This window comes from Chaetodon auriga, chromosome 1 (assembly GCF_051107435.1).
Source record: "Chaetodon auriga isolate fChaAug3 chromosome 1, fChaAug3.hap1, whole genome shotgun sequence".
Lineage (NCBI taxonomy): Eukaryota > Metazoa > Chordata > Actinopteri > Chaetodontiformes > Chaetodontidae > Chaetodon > Chaetodon auriga.
In genome coordinates this window covers 20548510-20575047 of record NC_135074.1, presented here as the reverse complement: position 1 = coordinate 20575047, position 26538 = coordinate 20548510, and the positions used below count along the sequence as shown (strand labels likewise).

The window sequence follows — 26538 nt, the reverse complement described above, 5'->3', positions numbered from 1 at the left end:
AGCCTCAAAGCCAGGGCCATATGTACAGTTAAACACATCTTAAACAAGTCCTCAGGGAAACTCTAAACAGACCCTAAAGTGTTTCACACATACGCCAAGAGTGATTCTGTACGTCTGCTGCGCACACTCTTGTCAGATCTGATCTGAACCAGGCTACGTGTGGGAAGGTCAATTAGGCAGAGAAGGAGCTGAGCCATGCACAGGCGTGCCAAGCCATGGCATTATGCATCACTCACCTGTCTCACCAAATAAAGCGAGACAGGGAAACATCTGCTCATGTTTGCAAACTGGGCAAAAATGTCTGTCCCATTTTGTTCTTTGGGAGTTTTGAAGCTGTGCAGCAAAAACGGTCTATTTTAGCTTTTGGTTGCGACATCGCATCACTAACGACGGCAAGCATTAGTCACAAAAATAAGGTCATAATATCATTAGTGCTGCTTGTTTGTTTTCTATTTGAAGCCACAGTCATTGCATTTATGTCTCCAGTTATTTAGTTTTTAATTTGTAGCATCATGTGCATGCTAGTGAGCGGTGCACCTGTACGATCACACAGTGGAGACACAGAAAAAAGTCAAGAGGGCTGTTGGGGAACATGAAATTTGCAATGAGTGAACAGATTGTTTCCACCTTGACTGAGCACTGAGAACAACAACAAAGAGGATCCTGTGGACCAAGGCCACACAGAGCAAATAAGCTGTTATTCCACTGTTGTTTGGAAGGATTGTGAAGAGATTGGTCTCGTAATGAAAAGAAAATAGAAGTGATGTTCCCATGACGGATATGGTAAACTGAATTGAGAGAGGCCGCTCTGTCGGCTTGTAGTTCACACCTCTGGCCCCCCACCTCCCTCACATTCACCCTTCGTCCTTTAACCTGACTCACCCTTTCCAAAGAGCCTGATTTGGCCTAGAGGCCCATGCGCTCATGTCCTGTCCAGGATTTGTTGATTTCTTTAATCACTGTTCCAGCTCTGCTTGCCTTTGTTTGTTTTGTAGAACAAGCAGCAAACACAAGCGCTTAAGATGGTCCTGTGGAACAAAGACAAGAGAACTGCTTGAGGATACTGAACTCTTGATTGCATCTGTAAGGTCAATGTAATTACTGCATGCTTTTGTCCTGAGGTACACTGCAGCAGAGTTATGTCAATTGTAATTAGGGATGAGATTTATTTGCTTTTACTTTGTTTTTCAAAAATGTATGCACAAACTAACAGCAAATATGGAAAGTGAATTCTTGCTTGTTTAGTTCTGTCAACATGATATTGGACTGTGCTCCTTTTCATTTGAAAGAGGGAGTCCTCAAGGGGACACACTGCCCTGCCTAATTGGGAGTGTGGGTATATTTCTGTGTGTTTTTGTTTGTGCATAAGATCTGGGAGGAGATGCACAGAGTGGAAGGAGAATGCTGCTGAGAATGAAAACCATGAGGAGGAGGAAGTGCTGTATTTATGCTGTTCATGGTCTCCTCTCTTCTCTGACAGGGGGAAACAAGCCCTGCTGGCGATCTGCACGGCTTGGCCTTATTTCACTGACAGGAGAGTCTGCATTCTCTGAAGCCCTCTCTGTTCCTCCCGTGGTAGATACAGTATGTTTAAAACCAGAACCACAGCTCTGTTCCTATCCCGAGGAACCCCCTGACCCCCCAAAATGTTTATTGATATGAGCTGAAGGTTTTGTTATAGTTTGCAAAGAAAAGAGCTATTTTTGGCCAAGTCAAGACAAGAAAACTAGCAGAGAGGCAGTGAAAGTGACCGTTCATTTTTAGATAAGGAGACTAAAATCAAGCAAACAAAAGCAAATTACTGAATAAGCAATAAAGAATTATTCTAAGGACATGGGGACATCAAAGGCCTCAGCTTGTGCACAAACTCAAGCATCCCTGCAGTCTCCTCTTGACCATGCAGATACAGAGCAACAGGAGGGATTAGCCACAGCTTGACATAAGTCAAAGCAAGAAAAGCCAAACAGATGTCACGTTTGACCAAGATACATTCAGTTAGCACATATGGGAGGCTACTGCAACACTGTGCACCTATTAGTCTTGTCAGTGACACAGGCGACAGATTAGCAAGATAGAAAGTCGAAGCTTTCCCAACAGCACATCACAGTATGATGCAGGTGGATAAGTTCAGATACAGTTTTGTGGAAAGTTGCATTATTTACTTTAGCAAAGAATAAGCCAGCAGCCAGCAGTGCTGTGTACAGCAGTCACCCTCTTTAGTCTATTTTTGCTTGATCATACCCAAATGGTTAATGTCTGGGTTTGGTGGGCTTAATTAGTCAAAAAATGTCACAGGCTAAAAATTCCACCTGAGCACGTCACCCACCAGACGGGGGGAAGTTGGGAAATTCAGAAGTCAATTTTCAGCTCCACAGTTTAACTCAGTTCTAATTCAAGACAGTTGCTGCTCACACGTGTTGGTTCAGAGGTGGTGCTCGAGATGAGGCTGCTCTTTGTACATTCTGCTCTGCTATCAGTTTTAAAACTATGCTCGCTGTATTTTTGCCCCAGATTTAATAAACCATCTTAATTAAATGGTTGACGATGGGAAAGGAGCCAAGCTCAATTTTCTGTTTGTCTCTACCTGATGTAACAGAAGGCTGCTTCACAATGAATGCGTAGTCACACCACCACCAATACCACTTGATCTGCAGCTTTAACTACATAATGAACTGTTGCGCCTCAGATGTCAGTAACACGCTCTCTGTTTCTCTGCCTCTAACTCTCTCCACAATCTCCCCTTGAATTGCCATCTGCGTGCTTTTTACACATAAAAAGATACGTTTTGAAAATGTTTGTTTCATCCACCTGCCTACTATATTAGAGAGAAGAACCAAAAGGATGTGAGTTTTACATGACATAACATTCAGATCTAAAAATACAAACCTGTGCCATGTAAAAGGTAAATAAAAACAGGTCATTCAAGTGGTGAACCTCGCCCCATCTTTGCTTGTGTACAATCGGTCATGATTCTATCACCTGTTACCAATGAACCTGTTTACCTGTGGAATGTTCCAAACAGGTGTTTTTGGAGCATTCCACTACTTTCCCAGTCTTTAGTTGCTCCTGTCCCAACTTGTTTGAAATGTGTTGCTGCATCAAATTCGGAAAAAGCAAATATTTACAAAAATCAATGAAGTTGATGAGGTCAAACATATTGTCTTTGTTCTGTGTTCCATTGAGTGTATGTCAAAAAGGATTAGAAAATGATCACATTCTGTTTTATTTATGTTTTACTCAGCGTCCCAACTTTTTGGAATCAGGGTTTGATAGTTAGAAAAAAGGACTATTGTATCATATCACACAAGAAATACTAATATATTGGCTCAATAAGGTTGTTTTCCAGCCTAAGCTTGATTTCTGGGAATCAAACAAAGTAACAGGAGTTATATAGTTCCACAAGATACTGAGAGTACAGTTTTGCCAAGGCACATTAGGCAGTCTAATGATAACCTAACAGGCACATGTGTAAATACACACATGCAAACAAGTATACACAGACAACAAAACAACTTAACATGCAGTATATATACTGCTACACCAACATGGCAAAAACACAGGATCTCCTGCTCACACACGCATATAAAACACAAATGGAGACCTGTTGTGGAACTCTGGGTGATTAAGCTCAGTCCAGGTCACTGTGGTGTACACGTTCTGCTTCTGGTACTCTTCTTAAATGGATGTCACTCTTTGCGTGCGAGTGTGTCTGTGGTGGAGTATAAAGGTCTGTTTAAATCCACATACTGTGGCAGTTGCCTGGTGCGTAATGTCAAAAGCCCTCCTTCCCTGAAAAGCTCTTCAGGCTCAATCCAGAGACTGACCCCAGATCATCCGCAGAGCACCTGCCACGTCAGCCCTTCATCAGCGTCACAGCACCCACTCCCTCACCAGCTCCAGACATGACAGACACGGAGCGGGACAGAATCGTACACAGCGCTCCAACAGCACAACGACAGAGAGAGATGGGTGGGGATGACAAACACACAGCTTCATGTTATTCCCGTCATTTGAAATAGCAATCAAAGCTGATCTAATTAAGCCAGTCTGTATAATTGAGGTCTTTAGGGAGATGCTGACAGGGTCCAGATACTCTCTCTTTCTGCGCAAACGTCTCACCAGAAGCACAGGGAATTCTGGGATACGGGGGAGTCATGACAGAGACTTTTGTCGAGGATGTAAACCAGACGTCAACCGCCTGTGTGTCCTGATGTTGCATGAATGCTTATAGGAAACAATCATGCATATATCAGAGCTCTCTGCACACTCATTTAAAACAGTCGTGCATTTGTCATTGTCCAGGTCTGCACTTGTTTGTTTAAGCTCTGACTTGGCATATGATGAATGTGTATTACATTTCTCATTTAGGCACTGTTTCCAGCCCAGTCTGTTTCCAGGCCAGTGGGCCTTTTCTGGACAGGTCCTCCTGGCCTGCCTGTCTTTTCATTTACACAGACATTAGATTTAAGCAGCTGCTATTGAAGCTCTGTTTACAACAGCTTTTACTTTTCCTGATCTTTAAATTATGGTCCGAGTAAAAACTTGAATAGACTGAATTTCTACTGTTGCAATGCAAACTGTTTAATTTGAGCTAATAATCGACGAGGTCAGACATTTTTGTGCCTATTCACAGTTGGTGGTTGATACCATCTTCACGGTCAGGCTACATCCAAGTATGTTTCTAGTTTGACTTGCTTGGATGAAACATGCTGTATTATTATCTCCACATCGCTTTTGTTTTGGTTTTTCAGCGGGGATGGATTTCACCCGAGGTAACAGTGGAAGTCCAAGAGTCTTCAATAACTTTGAAATACACAGACCGACAGTGGAGGCTATTTGGCACAGAGTTTAGGTTTAGATTTTCATCCGAATTGATCTGAATCTAAACGCAGTGTAAACATGACACATTCCATCTGTTTTGCAGCAAAATAGATAGTGTTTTAACCAAAAACCACAGAATGTTTGAAAGTGGTGCACGACTGCGTATTTCAGCTCAACTCGTCTCCTGTCATCTCTGGTGAGGAAACAGCTATTTTGAGTGTGTATTATTGTTCATATGTAGAAGTGCTAATATACCCTTTTAATCTCATCTGTTACAAATGGACCTAATTACAAAATATTAAAAATTTACTCTAATATTCATCTTAATTCATCTTGTTTTCGCAGAGCTCATCTTGTGTATGTCTGACAAAGATCTTGGCTAAGAAGATGCTCTTATTGTTGTTCCTTCTTCAACATGTATGAACTTTTACATGCTTTCCCTTGAATTATCTTCTCAAATATTAGAGACTATGACATACATAGTTACATTTTTAACACTTCACTTAAATAACATTATAGTCTCAGAAGATGTAAATGGAATAATAATGGAAAATGGAAGAAAATTAGAAAATCAATTGATAGCTAATATTTTAATAGTCTTAATTTCTCCTGCCTGAATTGATATAACAGTTAAAGTTCTGACAGCTGGAACTGGGAATCTGTCCTAACCATGTCCATGCCTGACAGATGTTCTTCCGAATCTAGTTTCAGAGGTGGTCGAAAATCTATGGACCTCTGTTGTTGTTTCATCCCGAGCTGGCTTCCCCAGAGTTCCCATGATGCCCTCCAGGCCAGGCTCTGTAGGACAGAAGTGCCAGGTCTGCTCTGGTTTCACGCTGTCAGATAAGATCAGCCTGTGTGTTGGATTCCTGTCACTGAGCAGACCAGGTTAGCCCTGACCCAGTGCTAAGGTTTGGGCTTCGGGAGCCAACACTAGTCACGCAATGCAGAGCAGGAAGTCAAAGGTCACAGTGTACCTTCCCTCCACACTGACTTCATTCCTCACATTGCTATAGCCGACCATTTAACAGCAACAACAAAACAATTATGCCTGAACTTCTCTTTGTGCGTGGGCGATGTTTGAGTATTATAATGTGGGAAAGCAAGAGTAGTTAGTGAGTGAGAAACCATGAAAACATGACGAGTAAGGGCAGCACACTGTAGATCCCGTAAGTGCAATTTAGTGGCAGGGAGCGACAGTGCGTGGGCCTTTTTCTCATATTTTCATTGCTGTTCTCTATTGGTCCCTCTCCATCCTTTTTGGCTATTTGATGTGCGTGACTACTACTATGCATTGTTTGAATGAGAAACCACATCACTTCAATTCACGGTTGCTTTTGAGGCCTCAAAGGCCTTTTTCATTACGTATGTGCAGGACAAAAAAGCTGTAACAAAAAAATAATTCCGACTCTGCAATTGATGTCTACACAGTCAATATGTAAATAGAGCTTCAGACACTTTGCAAAGACTGTTTTGCATTGGAAATATGTTGATTAGATGTTTGCACCCACAAAGAATGTTTAATGTGACAGAGGAGATATTTGAACATACATCGCTAGAGGATTTAAATGTGTGCAGCTATTTGAAATCATGAAGTGGGGAATAATATTTGTCCTACCTGCTGCAGTTGCAGTAAGTGTAATCTAATGAGTTGCTGCTGCTGAGACTTGTGTCCTTCATTGAATGCAAAATCGTTCACTCATACGCTCAGAATTTCGTCCAGCATAACATGTATTTGGCCAAAATACATGTTTCACCAAGGTCTGGCTTTTATCCGGGTTCTGACTTTATTTGTATCAAGTGCAATTTGGTGAAGTTGATAGCAAAAAGATTTCAAATATGCAAACTGTTCTAGAACTAAGTAATATGCAAAGCAGATGTCTAGAATCGAAGCTCGACATCATCACTTTTTACCCGGCTGTCACATATATCAAGCCCTGATGTCTGTAAGGGGATGACTGAATTCACTGACTTCTGTGTGGCTTTCTGATGCAGATTAAGAATTTGTGATGAAAGAAAGCCTAAACATGCAAACAAGTGGAAACTGGGAACACTTGCAGCTTGGAAGAAAAACCTGAAACCTGAACCGTCTGAGTTATGCAAGTTACAAACTTTGTTTTGTTGTTGTGGATACAAGTTACCAACTTTTACTTTGCAATAGAAACGTAATCTTTATTAATATCATGCCCTAGCTAAACTTAATATTTGCTAGATGTACAAATATTTTTTCTTGAATATATAAACGTGTTTCTCTTTTGCCTGTTAAACTTCATCATAACGTGACACACCATTTGTGGACAGCAAATAATAACCTTGTACTGCATGCACAAATACATTTATAGGTTGTGTGGTTCTTCTGAGAGATACGTGACAGTAAACGTGGCAAAGCAGTAATTGTACATAATTGATTGATGACATTAAGTACTTTGTGTTTGGAACATTCAGACACACGCACTCACTAACTAATTCATATCACTTGTTACATGCACCTGAATTTAACAGTCATGTGTACCCGCCACAGATGTGCACAGTCATTCATTTTGTGTTTAATTTAATCAAATTTGAATGGTTGTGAGACATGTGTTCCTTTGAGCTCGTGAGATATGGAGGATACTTCAGTGAAATCACACTGTAGTCCTGATTATGAGAGGCAAAAATGTTTGCACACATACAGCTCAATGTCTTCTTATGCAGGGATGAGTATCTGTGAGTGTCAAAGGCTCGTGAGATGTGATACTTGTACTTTGTGATACTGTGTTTGGTTTTATATTTCAGGTTTGAGATATGGACAGAGAAACAAAGATGTTCCTGTTTGACAGAGACCTGCTGTGAGGGACTCAGAAAATGAGAAAGAATAAATGATAAAGAGGCAAACAGGCCAAGTGCCAGACAGCATATGGATGGATGTGTATCTTGATGTATGTCTGTGGTCATTACCAGCAGGATCACCCTGCTCCTCCGCAGCTGCTGTGACACCTTGTGAGTTACAACTTTTAAAAGTACACATGAGGTCCCCAGCCTAACAGAGCATAAAGCATGCAGCTACTGTAGTCATACCTTCAAAAAAAAATGTGACCATCAATTCATGGCACTTCACAGAAACTCTTTTGCCCTCCTTTGAAAATACCCGCATCACCAAAGGCATCACTGGTATGGTCTTTTAAATTAACTGCAGTGAGAAAACGGTGCATTTGGTTTTAAAATGCGAAGGACTGCAGATACTAATCATCATAGTTTGTCCCAAAGGACTGCACTGTAAACAAATCCACCCTTGAACCACACTCCAAAATCAAACCTCAATCGCATGAGTCGCAAATTGCAAGATGGTGAATAAAATTCTCTGGCTGTAATAAAGATAATGATGGTAGTTAAGTGGAGATGCTTGTAATCTGTCTGTAACACATGTGGGCCATGAATTATTAATGTTGCCCAACTAACTGAAGAGAGGCTGTGAATGGAAAAAGACCCCCCCCTCCTCAAAAAAAAATAAAAAATAAAAAAAATGTGGAAACACCCAAGATCCTGATTTCACCTCTGTGTTTTTGGTGAAAATAAAAACACATTTGGGATAATGGCACACTTAAGAGAAATAAGAGTGTGAGAAAGGGTCATGGAGGAAGATGTATAGATATACATAGTTTAAAGGAGAAAGTAGAAATAGAAGAAAGGGGGAAGCCAGAGGGGTTGCAGATGAATTCCTGCGCTTTCCTGGGCTACACTACAAGTGGTCTGGGGCCGAAGTTTTTGTGGGGCTCTTGTGGTTTTTCAGCCAATAAATCCTCTGCACATATTTAATCCAGTCAGATGTGCTGCAGGAGAGGAGCACTGAAGGATGTACGGCCATTACTCAGCAGCCCACATCAGAGAGAGGAGCTAGATATCCGTATACCCCCACCTCACTAGTTATAGACATACCCGTCATCAGACAGAAAGCCAGACCCAGGGATCATAAAGGAGGTGTGAAAATTGAGTGTGAAAGTTCATTGAAAAGGTCTGAAACTCCACTGATGCTCTCATATGCTGTTATTTTTCCCATATGATCCAGAGTGTGAGAGATCTGAACTTTCACAGTATGAATATGTTTCTGAATCCTGTATTATACAACCACAATGGAATAAAACTGGAAAGAAATTAGAGCTATATAGGTAACAGAGCATGTGACCTCTGCAGAGAAATATCTAAATGTTTAATTGCACAATATTTTTAATCTGTAAATAACTAATTTCCCAGTAATAAGTTTGATTTGACTCACAGAAACACGGATGGTGTTGATTTTTGAGTATCAAATCGCCACTCTTAGTGCACATGTACTGGATTGTGTTTTGACTTGGTAGTTTTTATGTGGTACAGCCTGGTCATTGCAGTCGGTCTGGTATTTGCCCCAAAATGTGATGAAAGTCCTGCTCTGCTCTTTGCCTTTTCAGTTCTATGTCTTACTTACCGCTTTAAGTTCTTTTCAACAGTTAATACATCTGTCCGGATTCATTGTACCCTCTCTGCCCACTGAAAACTGTATAAATCCATTTAAAATTTCAACACCACAGTGAGCACACAGCAGAGGTCTGTCTGAGACAGCAGCTACAGGACTTGGCTTGAACATGATTTTTCAGCACAGTTTAAGAACGATGCCAGTATATGGATTGCTTGCGCCATCTTGTGTTCATTCTTTGCTACTACTTAGAATAATGCTTTTAAATCTGAGTTTGGCACCAACACCTTCGTCAGTTTCTCTCGTCCTGAGATTTAACTTTGCACAGCTGTGGTCTGTAAACTCAGAGTTCTGCTCAAGGAGAGATCGTGGGACAATGTTTATAGCAACAGGAACTGGGTTCAGATCTTAAACCTGCATGATGCCATTGATACTCAAATAAATCTTTTGGACAGTCTTAGGAAATAAGGGGTTCATGGCGTGTGTGAACCCACTAACAATCAGGGCTGAAAGCTGACTGAGGCAATGTACTATTTTATTTTGAGAATTTCACTATTTTTAGACTGAATATGTTATTAATTGTGAGCTCAGTATTTCTAAAATTCTGCTATTCTGCATGAAGTTGGTTACACGTCATGTTTGTGTCTGTTATTGAGAAATGGTTAAAAATTAAAAATGATTAACATAATGGACACGTTTAATAATTGATTGGCACATTAATAAGTAGGATGATGACCCCTTATTTATTTTTAATACATATTTTACTGTCAGGCACCCTTGAGGAGGGTACAGGGGTCCTTGTAGCCGTTACCGTTAGCTCCGCAGCAGCTAGTCAGCCATTGGCTGGTGTGAACCTGAGCATCCTTCTAGAAAAATACCTCAGTTAGTAAAAGATACGGACTGCTCGCACACAGCTAACGTAAAATCCGACAAAGGAAATCTCTTTGAAGACAAAGAGTATAAAGGTACGGGATTCATGGCATTACCAGCAAAAGGCTGTTTAACCTATATTTGTGTAATAAATCGTGTTTAGCCGTCTACAACGTTACTCGACAGCACAAAACGAGTTGTTGCAGCGTCCGGAGCTGCTCTTTGTTTTTCACTTAGAAACGTCGTGGAACGACATGTTGTTTTTATGAACCCAGAGAAGAGCTGTTATCGGTTGATTTAGTTTTAACTGACATCCAGTTTACTTAGAGCATTAGCCGCATAACCTTAACGAGCTCGCTAGCTTCTCAGCTAACAATGGGACAAGGAGATTAGGACCCGTGTGTCTGGCTTATTAAATTGATTTGATGTCGCTAGCTAGCGTCTTCCTTGCACCAGTGAAAGGCTAGCTTGTTAGCGAAACGAAAAAGATGAGTTTACAATGTTAACTGACACGACGTGACTTAAGAGTTACATGAGTAAACGTTACGTAGAGCTAGTATCTGTCAGAGACGTTAGCCGGTGTCTTCAAGGCAGCTAGCTAAGGATTTTAACTTTGAATACAAGGCCGACATTTTAACTTGTGTGAACTTCCTCTGGCAAATTCATACTTTAATTCACGGTGCTTATATATATATAACCCCAACTAATCATGTAGCTTAATTAGCTCCTTCGCGATTACATTAGATTATGCCTCAGGGTAACCATAATTGGTTTTATTCGTCCCGTTGCCCAAATCAAAGACGGCTTGATTTGCTCGATCACGTCGCAATCACTTCCCATGGCCTAGTGTTACCGGTTTGAGTCAAGCTTCAGTATGCAAGATAACATTTGCTAAGTAAGTTAAGCAAGATAGCAGCTACGGTAAGTTCGTAAACGCAATACCAGCACTTTTCGAAACATACCAACCTTACTTAAGGTGTATCAGTTCATCCTAGGTGGCCTCAATATTGCATCGTTTTAACGTTACGTTGAATCTACAGCTCATCGTCAGGTGGCAGTCGACCCAGTTAGTAAAGTAAATACTGTCTACAGTATTTACAAGAAACTAGTAAGTGTTTCCTCAGCTTCTCACACACAGGTACATCTACACACACAGTAACGTTATCCAGACAGACAGACATACATATCTGCTGGAAATGTGTTCCTCTGAAAATCAGATGATCTCATTGTGGATGCCACAAACAGCTTATACAGTGATGATAATGTTACACTATAATATTAATAACTTTGACATGTCTGTAAATGTGTCAGTAATACATTTCCAAATGAGAGCTCTGGTTTAGAAAATCTATTCAAATTTCCCCACCTGCCTCATCAGCTTAAGTAATGCATGAAGGAATCTGAGATACTGCATGTGACATACATTTGTACAACTATAATTTTGCCCATTTTCACTCTGGAAGTTCAAAAGCATCAGCCATCTGTACAGCACAGTGTATTAAAATTCATCAACCTTACCACTGACACTTTACAGTATAGTAGGCCACACTATGAGCACCATGAGACTGCCTCTGCTCAGGACTGACGTTATGTTTTCCTGTTTTTCTTCCCTCTATTCGGGAACACAATTTTCACATACTTCCAACAATTTCATATAATAGATTTCCTTTCCATAGATGCCTTCAGCGATGGTTGGCAACAGTGCTGTCCAGTCTGCCATTCCAGACCTGGGAAATGGAAGTCATCTTGAGACCATGAAGCAGGTTCTTGGTGTGATCGACAAGAAGGTTCGCAACATGGAAAAGAAGAAGGTAGCTCTAGTTTATTAAAAATGAAATTGTGTCACAACATTATCACAACATAATTTTCTTTTGTTTAACCCGCAGCAAGGTGTGAGAGTTGTTATGTTCCTGTGAATGTGTCGTTGTTGATATCATCAGATGCATGGGATATCGGACATCATTGTCCCTTTTACTCACGTGAAGCAACACAGATGAAGACACCTACAGTCTTTTGAATGTTAAAAGGAGAAAGGTTAGAATAGGTACTGTATGTCAGTGGATTTTTCTAGTACTGTATATTTTGAAAGCTCACCAGTGGTTAATGCCCATCAGGGAACAGAACTGAGCCTGTTCCTGGTTTTAATGCTGGATGCAAACATCACAGCCTGGTCAGAAGCTTTCATTTCACCTCAACATTCTATAGTCAGATTTTTGAGACTCTGAGATTTTGCTCCCAGTTGCTCCACACAGCAGACAGCTGTCTGTTTCGGTTCTATGCTCAGTCTTGGGCCCAGTTTGTCCTTACTGCCATAATTTATGTCTGGAAAATAATGGATCTTTTCTGACTATATCTGCTTCACATGTAAAAGCACTTTGACAGTTGAGCCTCAGTCACCCAACTGTGTCAAAGATCTATTTCTGTTATGCAAGGAGGTTATTATTTTATTTTTGACATTTTGTGTTTCTCAATATTCTTACAGTCCAAACTGGATGACTATCAAACAAAGAAGAATAACGGAGAAAGACTGAACCAGGACCAACTGGTAAGCTAAGACAATGGCAGTTTATATACAGCTTTTTTTTTCTTTCAAAATAAATTCATTAAAATCTTATACACCTATTAGTAATAAATGACACATATATATTTTTTGTTGCATGTATCAAATAACATCGCTGCTATCAAATGTTCAAATGCATCTCTATCTGTTACTGTATCCTGTTCTACTGAGGAAAATTATTTTTAAGTGGCATAAAAATGTAAATTTTCTCTCCATGATGCACCTGAAGGAAGCCTTGGCAAAGTACCAAGAAATCATCAACAATCTCGAGTTTGCTCGAGAATTGCAGAAAAGCTTCCTGGCAGTTGGCCAAGAGGTGAGTTCTGAGTTAGGATTGATTCTTAACTTGCTGATTAGTTGTTGTCATTCATTTTAAGGGTTTTATCAGTATGATGTGGCGCAACATCAGGAAACTCAGTATTCCTTCCCTATATCTTGTCTTTTTAAAGCAAATTCTATGTAGAGATTTTTGCTTAAAAAGCTGCATTTCCAGCACACACTTTTAGTATAGTCACCGCGAAACCAACGCCTGACCCATACTTAAATGGACCTACACCCTAGATCTGTTCTGTGTTTCCACTGCAGACAGTTCACAGAATTCAGTCTGCCTCAGAAAAGCTTGAAATATCTTAAATAAAGATGATGATGACGTAACTTGTTTTGGAAACCTTGTGAAACCAGTTGCACCAAATCATGTCTGACTGTGTGTGTCCAGGTTCAAAAGGCAGTGAAGAAGTCTGCAAGACGGGAACAACTGCAGCGGGAGGAGACGGAGCAACGGCGGCTGAAGACGGTTTTGGAGCTTCAGTTTTTACTGGACCAGCTGGGAGATGATGCTGTCAGGCAGGAGCTGAAACGGCCTGATGCCACTGGTTCGCCTTTGCTCTCTGACACTGACCTCACAACCCTTGATGAGTTTTACAAACTGGTTGGACCTGATAGGAACTATGACGTCAGGTATGGGAGTGCCTTTGATTATCAGTGCCTCCTCTATTTAAGTGTGCAGAAGTTCAACCTGCTCAGAGAGTAAGGATATTGAGACTGAGAGCCACTAGCTGACTACCAAACTGTATTTTTATACTGTTGTGTAACCTACAGGTTGACTGACCAGTACGAAGAGGCCTCACTACACTTGTGGGAGCTGCTTGAGGGCCGAGACAAGGCTGTGGCAGGGACCACATGTCAGTATTCTCACGGCAAACACAATTAATTAATTAATGTATATGTATCATTAAGCCATGGTTTTGTTTTCTGACTTGTCACGCTGCATTTGTTCCAGACAAGTCTCTGAAGGACACTCTGGACAAAGTGCTGCTGAGTGGTTACTTTGACAGAGCACATACTCATCAGAATGGGATGTGCGAGGAGGAAGAGGAGCAAGAGGAGCAGACTGTGTTGGCTGATTCTAAAGCTGGGAAGCAGCCATCAGAACCTGGTACTTGACAAAACACAAGCAAATGCATTATGAGTATAAGATATTTCTTTGACCCCATAAGAAACCTGTCTCCACATTTGCTTATTTTTCTCTAGAAGGAACAGCTACTGAAAAATACACAGAGCCAGTTAAAGTCGAGACCACAGAGGTGAGATTTCTATGAGTAGTGCATACATAGTGTGCGGCACAACAACCCACATAAATCTTTGCAGTTGCTGTTTTCTTCTGTCTTGCTAAATTTTCGTACCTTTTTAAAAAAAAACAAAAAACATTTTCTTGTGTTATAGTTTGTAAACAGGCAGTTCATTCCAGAAACAACGTACAGCAGTACAGACAAAGAAGTGGAGGATTGGACAGTGGAGGCTCAGGTATGCTGCATCACCTCAGTCCTTAATGCCACAATGCATGTCTCTTAACACCTTTGTATTTGTGTACTCTAATGTGCCTTTCTGTGTTGAGTAGATGGTGAATTCACTCCAGCATCAACCCCCTGCCCAGCTGGCTACAGAACCAACTGTTACTGTGAACCATGTGACTCCCACTCCGACCAATGACCCAGTGGTCAGAAAGCAGGCGGTGCAGGACCTCATGGCTCAGATGCAGGGGACGTACAATTTCATGCAGGTAAAAAATTCCAGCTCAGTGCTGTTTCCACTTGATGTGTTATTCACATCATATTGACATGCCCAACTGATTCATGCAGTGAAATCTTTGTTTCCTTGAAACAAATGCCACTTAAATAGAAGAAATGTCAAAAGTAAAATCAGATCAGGATCAGCTCAAAGCCTTGAGAAGGGTAATGCTCACATAGGAGACTGAACCCAGACCTTTCACGTAAAGGGTAACAACGCAGCTCACTTTATTACAGCAGTCCCCCTAAACCCGATCCACGGCCCAACAATACATTTACTCTTGTTTCTCCTAGGACTCCATGTTGGAGTTTGACGGTCAAGCTCTGGACCCCGCCATTGTGTCTGCCCAGCCAATGAAGCCTGGACAGACAGTTGACCTACAGCAGATGGGCTGCCCTTCAGGTGAGCGCCATTTAATTTACCTCGACTCTGAACAGATTCTCTCCTGCATTCTATTGAAAAGGGTCTGACCGTGGTTTTCTGATGTGGATTTGTTATCCTAAAAGTAATTCACCAGTTAGTAATATTTTGTTTAAGTGCATCTCTTTTTTTTTTATTTTTAGCCCTCTCAGAGTCCAGACTTCCACAAACAAGTGCAGTGTCTGGACCACAGGAATCCTCACAAGTAAGTAGAGTGAAAACACATCAGGAAGTGGTTGGTAAGACTTGTTTTGTTTTTTTATTTGCCTGAACGAGTGGTGCATCAATTGAATAACAAGAGTAGTACAGGTTATTCTTTGCATTATGTGGGCCATATTTCTAAAAGTGCTGCTACGTGGATTAAATGTCATGCTCTCTGACATGTCATGATGTTGTCTACTGTGTGTTGCAGGGGGATAGTAGATTCATTTGAACATAGTAAGGTAGAAGGGAGTTTAAGGTGAAACATTAGAGATGCCCATTGCTCCCTCTCCGTAATCCTTCTTTCCTTAGCTTTCTGAATTCCCTCTTACCTCCACCCTCAGGCCTCGATGTCTCTGTCGCCTGAGCAGTCTCCCGCCCCATGTTCCCTGTCCTCTGCCTTCCCACCTGTCTCCAAACCCTCCCACACTGGTGGCATCAATGTCAACGCAGCACCCTTCCAGTCAGTGCAAGCGGTACGCTTTCTATCTGGGTCCACGTACACAATGTAACAGTGACCATGTTTGGACTTATTTAAAACACTTAGTTGGAAACTGTCAGGTTTCAAATTTTTTGGGTTTGCAAAGTAAATCAAATATTCAAGGCCTGTTACCACAGCTGGTTAATTATTGGTGCACCATCTGAACAGGCAATAATTTAACATGTCCCCTCATTTCTCAAACCTGCAGTACATCTTGCTCCCTGGACGTTCCATAGAAATTATGATATTGTTTTGATACGGATGGACAGAAAACTTTTCTTTCCCTCTTCAGGTATTTAATATGAATGCACCTGTACCTCCAGCCACTGATGGCCAAGCAGATCCTCTGAAGCAGCCCAGCCAGTTCCCTGGTGGCTATGGACAGGGCTTCAGCAGCCAGCCAGAGAGTGTTGTAGACCAAGCTGACATCCCACAGGAGACATTACAGTCAGGTGAGGATGGAGCTTTGGCTGCTTGCATATCACACATTTGAAAAGCTGTTGACATTGTTTGGCATGAGCTCGACATAGACCGGACAGTCAAAGTATTAAGAGGGAAAATGTATACAAATTTTAAGGTTGTGTTAACGTTTTATGTAAAGACTCTGAAACCCTTAAAGATATATTACATGTTGTATGAACACGATGTTGTGATAATAAACAACTTGTGACATACAGTGTGTCATATACTGATCATCTTGTTTGCTTCTGTCCAGTTGTTGGTGGGTTCCAGCCCCAAGACCTGCCATCAGCAGGAGGCCATGAAGAGTCCTCTCCAGGTGCAGGGTTTGGACAGTCGGGACAGTCCTTTTACAACAGCAGGGCAGTGCCCAGGGGCGGACCCAGGAGCGCCCGCGGGATGATGAACGGATATCGGGGCTCCTCCAATGGATTTAGAGGTACACGCATCAAAATGTGTTTAAGAGAGAAATAATAGTCAAGTGGCCGCGTTTCCACGTTTCTCCACGTTTAACTCTTGTGTCTTTTGTTAGGGGGATATGAAGGCTATCGCCCCCCTTTCTCAAACGCTCCCAGCAGTGGTTATGGTCAAACCCAGTTTAACACGTCCCGGGACTATTCCAATAACACCTATCAGCGGGTAAGATTATCATTATTAGTGTAAATACACATTTAATTGTGATATTCAGTGAATTGTTTTAGGTTTTCAAACTTTGTAAGATTGTAATTTATTGTAAATCACTGTTTGTTCAAGGAGGGATATCAGCAAAACTACAAGCGGGGAGCCGCCCAAGGACCTCGAGGTTTGTCTCGAGGAAATGCTCAAGCAATGCGATCCTAAAGGATCCTAAAGACCGTCAAGTTGCGCCACGTTTAACATTCAGGATTTTTGAATGTGTTTGCCCTAGCTCACTTTTATAACAATGTTTTCTTTCTCATTGGTAATCTTATTTTTTTAACTCCTGGCCTACTTATCACAGTCAGCCTGCTTTGGTCTGTCTAGATCCTCTTAATGTTTTAACACAAAATGCTGAACTTCACCACATGTAGGATTATCAGCAAGTCTGTGTGATATAAAACAACAAATAGATATTCCTGTAAACTTGAAAGATTGCATTAATTTATTTTTTGTACAAAATAAATGCAAAAAATACCCTGCCACTGTTGATCTGATTCCATGAGAATGATTTCCTTTTGCCCTGTGCTGTCAGCCACTTTTTCCTCTTGCTTTTATAATTTTCATAAAGCCATTACATTTTTTTTTCGTCTGTTTTTTTTTTTTTTTTTTACCCCTCTGTCACCTCTTACGCCATCACCTCTTTGTATGCTGATGTTATTGGTTGAGACTGTTTCAATAAAGTTGTGTTCTATTACTCTCTGGTTAACTTCACTACTTCTCTGCTTTGGTGTGCATTTGATCTTAGAAATTCTGCTGTTTAAACCCTGTCTGCTTTTACATGTTAGACTGGTGGTAGTGGTTTGGAGTCATTCAAGTTATCTGTTCGACAAACTGAAAGGTCAGAAATATTTTATTGTCTTGTACTGAGTTGTACAGTATAGTCAGATGACTGTATGTTATCCATCAGCAAACCAGGGTTAAACACTGTACATTTTGTGCAAATTATGATGCAGTATCGTCTCAAAGGAACACTTGGCACACAGAAAACAAATGACACCGCAAAAGAAAACTGTACTCCATGTCAAAATTATATATGAATTAAAACCACAATCTTTCTTCTTCAGTAAAAAGTAACAGCTTGCAAACACTTGTTTGCCATGGCCACAGTCTGCCAGCCAGAAGAAGTCATAACATTACATGAAAAAGCAACCTGGATATCACAGCAATTACACCAAACTGGTAATCTGTGGGGAAAGTATGCTGTTTTTCAATTTAAGACCAACTTATACATCTAGTGCCAAATACAACGATGTGAACAGAATGCAAATCCAGAGGTTTTCATGATATCACACTTTGACTTCAACAGACAATAATAATATAATAAAAAGATGCCGGCTGTGTCAGACTCAGCTCTTACTGACTTAGAGGTTTGCCCTTTTCCAATAAAATCTTTAATTTCACTGAACGAATTTAACAAATCCAGCAGCAAATACTTTGATAAAGAAAACAGTGATGAAAGACAGCAGAGTAAAAGTCTAAAATTAACCTCTTGACATCAAACCTGTTTTATTAACAAATTAAAATTCATGATCAATTATGATCCATTCATAAATATAAACATGTCACATACACATTTTGTGCATGAACAATAGACCAAAATCAAAAATGACCACCTTACTGTTAATTGTGCCAAAGCAAATGAAATATTTCAGGGGCCACATTAGGCCACATACTGTAGACTCCTGTAGAATAAGCATCTGCAGGACTTTGGGCTGTGATGAAGTAGGGGACCATGTTTGTTGAGTGGGGGGAAACTCCACATCCATCTTTATTTAAAGAAGCTAGCACCTTCATTTATTCTCATGTCAAAGTCAGGGGAGAGCAGCTGCAGCGTGGCCCAGAAAGAGTTGGTTTCTGTAATCCTGTACCTGATGTCTTTTTAGGCAGATCACACATTTTCTACAGATCAGAAAATCTGGCTGTACACATGAAAAGATGATGTTTCAAGGTTGGTAAACAGCTGACAGCAATCAGAATCAGCATTACGAAAGTATTGATAAAATGATTTCTTGACAGAAGAGTAAGGACTCTGGTATCATGAGGGCATTTCTGGTTAAAAGATCAGAATATTTGGTTACAGTGGTCGCTGGAGATGATGGAATAAAATGTGTTTTCTTCAAAGATCTGACCAGAACCTCTGTGCATTTTTATTACATGATACTATACCTGCCTGCATCAAGACGTCCTTACTTTTTTTAACCGAAATTGTTACAGCATCAAAATACTGTATAATGGTGCTGTATACTGTTTCAAATTGCTATGGTGCCTCTCTTGCTCTTAATGCAGGAATCAAAAAAAAAATCTTGAAAATGTCTCTTGCACTCAATTTCTAAAATTTCACAATTTCACAAGTCACACGTGTAAACTAGTCTCCTTTTTTTTTTTTTTAAGATGTTTGGGGATCATTTGAGCGGTCAAGTCAGAAAATCGAAGTCAAAATAATATCATTCAAAACGTTTTTTTTTTTACATCGCAACAGCTGCACTTCTCACATCCAACAGGCTGAGGTTGCAGAGCCAGGAGCATGTACAGCAAACAGCAGGTCCAGACAGCTCACCAAAAATGGATCTTATTACCAGACATTCTTGATCATTTCTAATGAAATCAAACACAACTCCTTGAAAATGGAAATATGCACATTTTAAAATGTGCATTCTTGGTTGGTTTACTATTGTTATTCCATTATGTGATCCAAGGTTTACAGTTATTATCATACACTGGTGTCATTCCTTTTGTGCTGCTCTCCTCGATGACCATCTGTCCTCCAAACCCCTAAGTCATGCTGGTTAAAGACGCCTAACACTCAGGAGGGACTGCTCCTCTGCACGCTGGAGTGGAAGTACTGCAAAAGTCTGGTAGTGGAGGTTCAAGTTCTGACAGCATTGTTATGGCAGGTTATGCTGGCCTTGTGCAGCTTCTTGGTGCCCTGGTGGCAGATCCTGGTGTGTCTGGGGGAGACCTTGCTGGGCCAGGACTTGATTTTGTTGTTCGTGGTGTTCCTGAGGTGTATCTTGAGGAGCGTGGGGTGCAGGTTGATGTCCTTGAGGTTGGGCCTCTTGGTCATGATGCAGCTGGTTGTCACCTGCATGTATCTCCGGGATAGCGTTTCCTTCAACTGTAACCAATAAGCAGTTTTGTATTCTCAGAGGTCAGCCTGTAAAATCAGACTATCAAAAGACAAATAAAACGGTGCAGTCGACACTCACCATGAACCTCTGGAGGGGGTTCTACTTTCTGGGATTTCAGCCGTTCCATATGCTCAACCGCCTGTAAAAGGAGCAGTTCATGTAAGGTTTTTATATCCGGATGGTGCACACTGTGGATCGTCACAGTAATTTGATGGCTTAAATAAAACAGAAAAAATAAACCACTCCTAACCTGCTGCAGCTCAATTTTCTGTGCGTTAAGCTGCTCCTGTTGTCTCTCCAGCTCGTCTCTCTGTTTCTGGAGGTCAAAAGCCTTCAGGTTGAGGTCCTGTTCCTGCTGAGCAAGATGCTCCTCAAACTCCCTCATCTCCTCGTCCGTGTAAGCCTGGTTCTGCTCCAGGGTCTGAGGAACACACAAAGCGGATGTGGCACCATATCTTAAAGTCCTACTTCTTTTAGCAAAGCGGTTTCAGGATTACATTACTCTCACATAACGTCAACATGATCGTCAATACATTTCTTCTCACCTCCCAGCTATCTGGCTCCAGGAATTCTTTCTTCTTTGTAGCAACAAGGAACTCGTCTAAAGAGACCAGCCGGTCTTTGTTAGAATCCACCTGTGAGGAAGACGAGAAGAAACCTATCATATGTGCTCTAATTATCACACAAGTTTCATTAAAATGAGGTTCTGAGAGGACCTGAGTGTACCTCATTCATAACATGCTCTCTCATACGTAGCCTCTCTTCCTCCATCTCCACCATATCATCCTCTTCATTGGTGGGGTCATAAATTTTTTCCAGCTAAAATCACAGAAACCAACAGTCAGTGCAAATACAGTTCAATGAAACACGAAGACTTTCAGATGCCACAGCTTTACCTCTTTGGTGAACAATGCCTCCAGCTCCTGTTCGTCAAAAAAGCCATCTCCATTGGTATCTGCATTGTAAAGAAAGAAAAATTATGTCATCTGTATGTGACACATCACCACTGAATAACTGGGCAGCTGCCTGTCGGTAAGGGTCTTACCATGAAGGTTGAAAAAGGTCTTGGGGTCAAAATCTTCAGGGTCCAAGCCATCGGCTTCCTCCCACACCTCCTTCAGCTGATTCTGGCTGCCCTGCAACAGGAAGCAAAATCACATTTGAATTAGAGCTGAACTGACAACATTCTGATGTTCACATGCCAATACTGGATTCCATAGAAATAACACCATGTACACTAAGTGCCATGTTTTCTTTGCAGAAACTGAACTTTTGAAACCAAAAAAATGCAGCAGGAAATAGAGCAGTTCAGAATTCCTCTTCATTGGCTGACTCACCGGGTGGTTGACTTTAGGATGGTCAGCGTGCTTCTTCTTCATCTCCTCATAGTGCTCCTCCTCCTTCTTTCTTTCCTCCTCGTCCAGTGTTTTCAGGTGCTCTCGTCTGTCGTGCTCTTTCATCATTTCATACCTCTTGAACTCATCGTGTCTCTCTTTGTCATAGTTCTCCAGGTCTTTAGTGGCCTTGATGCAGGGGAAAACAATTTACTCAAATTAATAGCTGCTTTGGTGCAACGTCCTATTGAACAGTTATGGTACAATTCCATTTTGCCGTGCTGTTATCCCATCTGGAAGCTATGCTTAACTATGCATTGAGCATATTGCACTATTTAGTGAGAGCTTTTACTTTTCCCAGGCTCTAGGTAAAATATACACTAGGTGGCCACTTTATTAGGTATACCTGCACAATCTGATGCAATTCATTTCAACAGCCATGTCACTACACCCACCTTTGCTAAACTCATAATATCCAGTTTCTGTTGACATTGTTGGATATGCGTAAATTCAATTACACTGGAATAGGAACAGGCTTCATAAAAGTAGACTTTATGTCAGAGCACTTGTACTGGACTGCATTAGACTTTACAGCTGCACCTAATAAAGTGAGCACTAAGTGTATATAAAAATCTAAGCAAATACATGAAAAACATATCACAGTATTGGTGTAATGTAGCGCATTTTGAAATCACCAGTAAGAAATAAAACTGTCTTTGGACATCAACTGAGTCACAGGAGCAGGCCTAAACTTATCCACTTCTGTAAAATCTCTTGACAATTTAATGAAAAGCAGATCACGTGGTACTAGCTGAAGAAGGTACTGCTTAGCTCTCATAATGACTCCACTGTTCTCTCCTTTCCTTCCTGAATGTTGAAAATAAATAGCTGTCTACAATCCACAAAACTCATGGTCATTCTTTAGCAATTATTGGTGGCTTACGAACAAAGCAGTTGTGTGAGTTCCCACTTTAATCTGTGCCAAGACACAAGATTTCAAGACACAAGTGCATGCTTTCCTTCTGCCTTGTGTATTATTTTACTAAAAAAGGTCAGTGGTAGTGGTGTTGCTGAGCCCATGTAGTAATATCCTTTACAATCATGTGTTCACAAAGTGGTGAACCTCTCTCTCCATCCTCGCTTGTGAACGACTGAGCCTAAGACTTATTTGGAATACAGGTTGTGAGTGTTAACACGTCCTTCAATTAACATTTTTTATAGCATGAAGTAGCAATGAGATTTACCGATTTGATGAGTCGATCCAGGTCATCCACTTCAAATGTATGTGGGTTCATGTGGTTCAAGTACTCAAACTGTTTGAGAAGAGCCTGGTGGTCCACTGCGATATCTATTCAGAGAGTAAGTGATGAAAACAGCATTTTCCTTCTAATTCATTTAACTCTAATGTACTATTTAACTTGTAGCATCTTCCTTTAAATATGCGTCAAAATGACATATACATTTTGTTGCAGAACATACCATTCCCTCCTTCAAGGTCTTGCTTGGCCTTAATCAGAGTCCGGAGTCGGTTTACCTCCTGCCTCTTTAGCTCATCCAGTTTCGTTCTAACATGATGGCTGACAAAGTCCAGCTCTTTGGCCAGCTTTCCTTGCTGTATTATACATGAATGATGGAAAGGTTCATGTTATTTAACAAGTAGCAGGTCATGTAATAAATCAATCAATCAATCAAATCTTTTCCGAAAATAATATTGGTTTGCAATATTCTGTAAACTTATAATAAAGCAATAGACCAAAACCCCCAACAGAAGAAAATCTATTGGTCGATTAGCAGCCAAAATATCCATGATTTATCAAAAGGATGTATCACATTCTCGGGCAAGTCAAAGCCCATATTTCATAATGACTTACTAATAGTTTACTCAGGGCTGGCAGAAACCTGCCATCATGCTGATAAGTCTAAACAAAAGAAAAGCAGGATACCTTGATGTCTTCCATGTCTGTATTGTGCAGCTTTTCTCTGAAATGCTGATCTTTCTCTAGAAAATCGATGACTTCTCTGAGGTAGCGGTCATAGTGGAGTCCAGTGTCCTATAAAATACAACAAATACATCACAGATAACACTGAGTAATCCTACAATGATTATCACTTTTTCTTGCTGTTTTTATTATGTTATTTCACATAATGACTCATTTTATAAGCATTTTTGTGAAAGGTCTGATGGACTGAAGAGTGAGAGAGTAACTGATTATTTTGCTTGAATAGGATTCAGGTCTGCTGACCAACATAATACATATTGTTTGTCAGCAGATGTTTGACGTAGGGATGACAGGTTTTGTTATGAATGTCTATTACTGTATTACTGCCTTCTGAAAATTGCAGTATGCTGTAGCTGTTCTGTGGTTAAAACACTTAATAAAAAGGTTTCATTTGGATGCATGCTCACCCAAAAGCAGAATCTGCATGGTATTTGTTTAAGCTCCATTAAGCCGATATGTCAATATTTAACATGGACAAACCCATCACCCGAGGCAGACACCAGAGACTCCAACCTGCACACTCACTAAGCTACAGCATCTGGAGCTGTTGTAGTGACAATGAAATGGATTTGTAGGTCTATAACCTTTGAGTGGACTGTCTGATTGAGGAAATTCATTTGCAGTGCAATGAGACATCAAGCAATTTCTCATTTAAATGTGTCAGAGCGCTGTAACCAAACTCTCTCTCGCTTCCAGCAGCTGATAACAGTGACATGACTGCAGAGCATCAGGTCTGCAGCGTGCAATTTCTGAGCATTGCTTCATCGTTTAAAGTTAAAAAAGGAAATGTCCATCACAAATTAACACACAACTTCCTGAATCGGTTTATTCTGTCTGACCCCTCAAAATGAAGTATTCAATTTGAAAAAAAATAAATCAGAAAGAAAAGAACCCAAACAAAACAGAGATGTGTCACGTTACACATACTGTGTCTTCTTACCACACTAGCTGGAGGCTCTTCAGGTGTTTTCTCTGGCTCTTTGACTTTTGTCTTATCGATACTGATGGGCACCGCCTCTAAACACAGCAGCTGGACCAGCAGCAGTATCCAGCCTGTGAGAAGGGCCCGGCTCCAACACATCTGGAAATGAGGACAATTAACGTTGAAGCAGTTTTAAACTAGCTCAGTGCTATTTACATTATACGGGGTGCAAAGATAAACTGTCAACGTGTCACTGTGTACACAAGAGTGGTGCTGTCGCCAGCTTCCTCATTTGCTCTTACTCAAACAGCTCTTATAGCTTGCATAGGTTGTACATTATTGGCTAGCTAATAATGTCCATAGGAAGCTGTTGGTGTTAGCTTTAGCACTGCCACTGACAGATTCGGCTAATGAGAATCAAGAAACTAAGCTATTCATGTCTGCTGTCAGGCTGCGCAGCGCAGCTGACGTTACATGTTTTTAGCACTAAACGTAATGTTAAAAACTTCCCTAAAGAGCAACACATATGTGTGTCACTTGTACACTCACTTTAATATGAATCCTAGACCTCATCTGTACTGTTTTCCTCCCGTCCCGTTGTTTCCTCTCAGCTGGACTTATGTCGACAGCTAGCCCGCTAGTCAGCAAGGTAGGTTGTCAGAGTCGTAGCCGTCGCCAGTGGTCCGTTCCGCTTTCTATCAAACGGACTAGCAAGTTGCGTTGCAGTGAATCGTACGTGGCGAGATGACGACTAATCAGGTGGGCGGTTACCTCTTACATCTGATCAATCATTAACAGCAGTTTCAAAGAGTGAAGTTCAGGAAACACACGATGCAAGTCTGAGGAAGCCTGATTCTGGCACATTTTTCCATTTTTTCGGTGTGTCGCTGTTTTTTTATGTTCCAAATAATTTTAGCACTTTTTCCCATCATTTTCACCACGACTTTCTAATTAATTAGCATTTTTTTTATTTATCTATTCTCATAATAATATGCCCAGCTGTCGTGTTTACTATTTCATGGTGAAATGTTGCACCTTTTTCTGTTTATTCCTTTGTATATTTTGGCCGTTTGTATTTTGAAAAGTCATGTCAAAGCTTTGTGTTCTTCTTCTTTTTTTTTTGTGAAAGGTCAATGCACCTGTTGCCCTCATTTTGTATTTTGTGAAAGGTTGCTGCAGTATAGAGTTGGTTTAGGTCAATAAGTGGATTCAGGAGTTTATTGAGTATCTTGTTCTATCTGTTTGTTAAATCATCTCACAACTGTTTAATTATCTTGAGAAGAAAGGTTCATCACTTGAAGTGCGAGAAAAAAAAACACAAGACAAACATGTCTTGCTCATTGGCCATTGTTTTCCTCCACAGCAGGTCTGAGATTGATGGTGTGTGGTTTCGTTGGTTTGGTTCATTATTTTTTTTCTTTGTATTCTGATGTCTATTTTTGTGGCTTTTGTACTGTTAGGTGTAGTCATTTAACATTGGTTTAGGGTACAGGGAGGATCCCTGGTCTCGGGTGGCTTCCCTGCTTTTGATTTGCCTAAGGCCATACTTTCTGTTTAATTTAATAAACTTGATGTTTTCTCATCTAACTCCAGGACTCTTTGGTTCACGTTAGAATTCTGCCGCCAAGAGCCTTCCTGGTGATTGTAACAGTTTAACATATATAGCCTCAGCTGATTGAACACCTGGCTCACCTGTCCACATTACAAGACTTATGAAACCACGTTTCGTTGCACTTGTGATGTTTTAGTCAGTGCAGAGTTGGTATGCAAAAACATGGTCAGTTTGTCAGATAATCCATAACCCTGTATTTGGCCTTTAAAATGAACTGAGGCAGGTGTGACACCTTCAGTGTAATTACACATATTTGGTTGACACTTTTGTTTCAGTATACACTCATACGTGGTGGGAAAAGTCAATTTATGAATTAATAAATTGATCGTGGCAGTGGAAGTCAACACTGTGGCTTTATTCGTAAGTTAAGTCCGCATTAATGTTTTTGGCCGCTGGGGAGCAGTGGAAACAAGCTATAAACGCAACACTGATACATTATTTGTTTATATGGTGCACTTCTTAACAAACTGCTGCGTATTTACACATCCAGCAGACAGGGAGAAACACAGCGTTTCTTTGAAATCGTTACTCTGGTCACCTGACGAAGGAACCGCTG

General features: G+C 40.8%; 2 protein-coding genes across 3 annotated transcripts; one reads left to right on the top strand and one right to left on the bottom strand.

Annotated features, from left to right (window-relative positions):
* Window positions 1-10052: 10052 nt before the first annotated feature.
* On the top strand, window positions 10053-17682 carry caprin1a (cell cycle associated protein 1a). Of its 2 annotated transcripts, XM_076729084.1 has the most exons (17): window positions 10053-10215; window positions 11797-11931; window positions 12603-12665; window positions 12910-12996; window positions 13396-13637; window positions 13779-13861; window positions 13960-14115; window positions 14211-14263; window positions 14403-14483; window positions 14578-14739; window positions 15041-15149; window positions 15311-15372; window positions 15713-15844; window positions 16142-16301; window positions 16565-16747; window positions 16841-16947; window positions 17062-17682. In XM_076729084.1, the coding sequence occupies exons 2-17, from the start codon at window positions 11797-11799 to the stop codon at window positions 17146-17148; spliced, it is 1902 nt and encodes a 633-aa protein (XP_076585199.1). In that variant the 5' UTR covers window positions 10053-10215; the 3' UTR covers window positions 17149-17682. The 2 variants fall into 2 exon arrangements, with proteins under 2 accessions (XP_076585199.1, XP_076585207.1); XM_076729092.1 differs by lacking the exon at window positions 15713-15844.
* Window positions 17683-17818: 136 nt separating this feature from the next.
* On the bottom strand, window positions 17819-25041 carry nucb2a (nucleobindin 2a). The gene is made up of 13 exons (XM_076729105.1): window positions 24920-25041; window positions 24389-24529; window positions 23392-23499; window positions 22928-23060; window positions 22693-22796; window positions 21452-21637; window positions 21160-21250; window positions 21011-21069; window positions 20841-20933; window positions 20660-20749; window positions 20365-20535; window positions 20193-20253; window positions 17819-20101 (listed from the first exon to the last, which is right to left on the bottom strand). Exons 1-13 carry the CDS (start codon window positions 24941-24943, stop codon window positions 19872-19874), a joined length of 1491 nt encoding a protein of 496 aa, XP_076585220.1. The 5' UTR covers window positions 24944-25041; the 3' UTR covers window positions 17819-19871.
* Between the last annotated feature and the right edge of the window lie 1497 nt (window positions 25042-26538).

Bases quoted from the DNA above. Each gene is read 5' to 3' on its own strand.
- caprin1a (XM_076729084.1), top strand. From the start codon at position 11,797: ATGCCTTCAGCGATGGTTGGCAACAGTGCTGTCCAGTCTGCCATTCCA. The intron at 13,638-13,778 runs GTATGGGAGTGC...TGTAACCTACAG, and splicing joins GATAGGAACTATGACGTCAG to GTTGACTGACCAGTACGAAG. The intron at 16,302-16,564 runs GTGAGGATGGAG...GCTTCTGTCCAG, and splicing joins ACAGGAGACATTACAGTCAG to TTGTTGGTGGGTTCCAGCCC.
- nucb2a (XM_076729105.1), bottom strand. From the start codon at position 24,943: ATGAGGTCTAGGATTCATATTAAA. The intron at 23,500-24,388 runs GTAAGAAGACAC...TGTATTTTATAG, and splicing joins AAGAGCCTCCAGCTAGTGTG to GACACTGGACTCCACTATGA. The intron at 20,254-20,364 runs GTTAGGAGTGGT...CTCCTTTTACAG, and splicing joins AGAAAATTGAGCTGCAGCAG to GCGGTTGAGCATATGGAACG.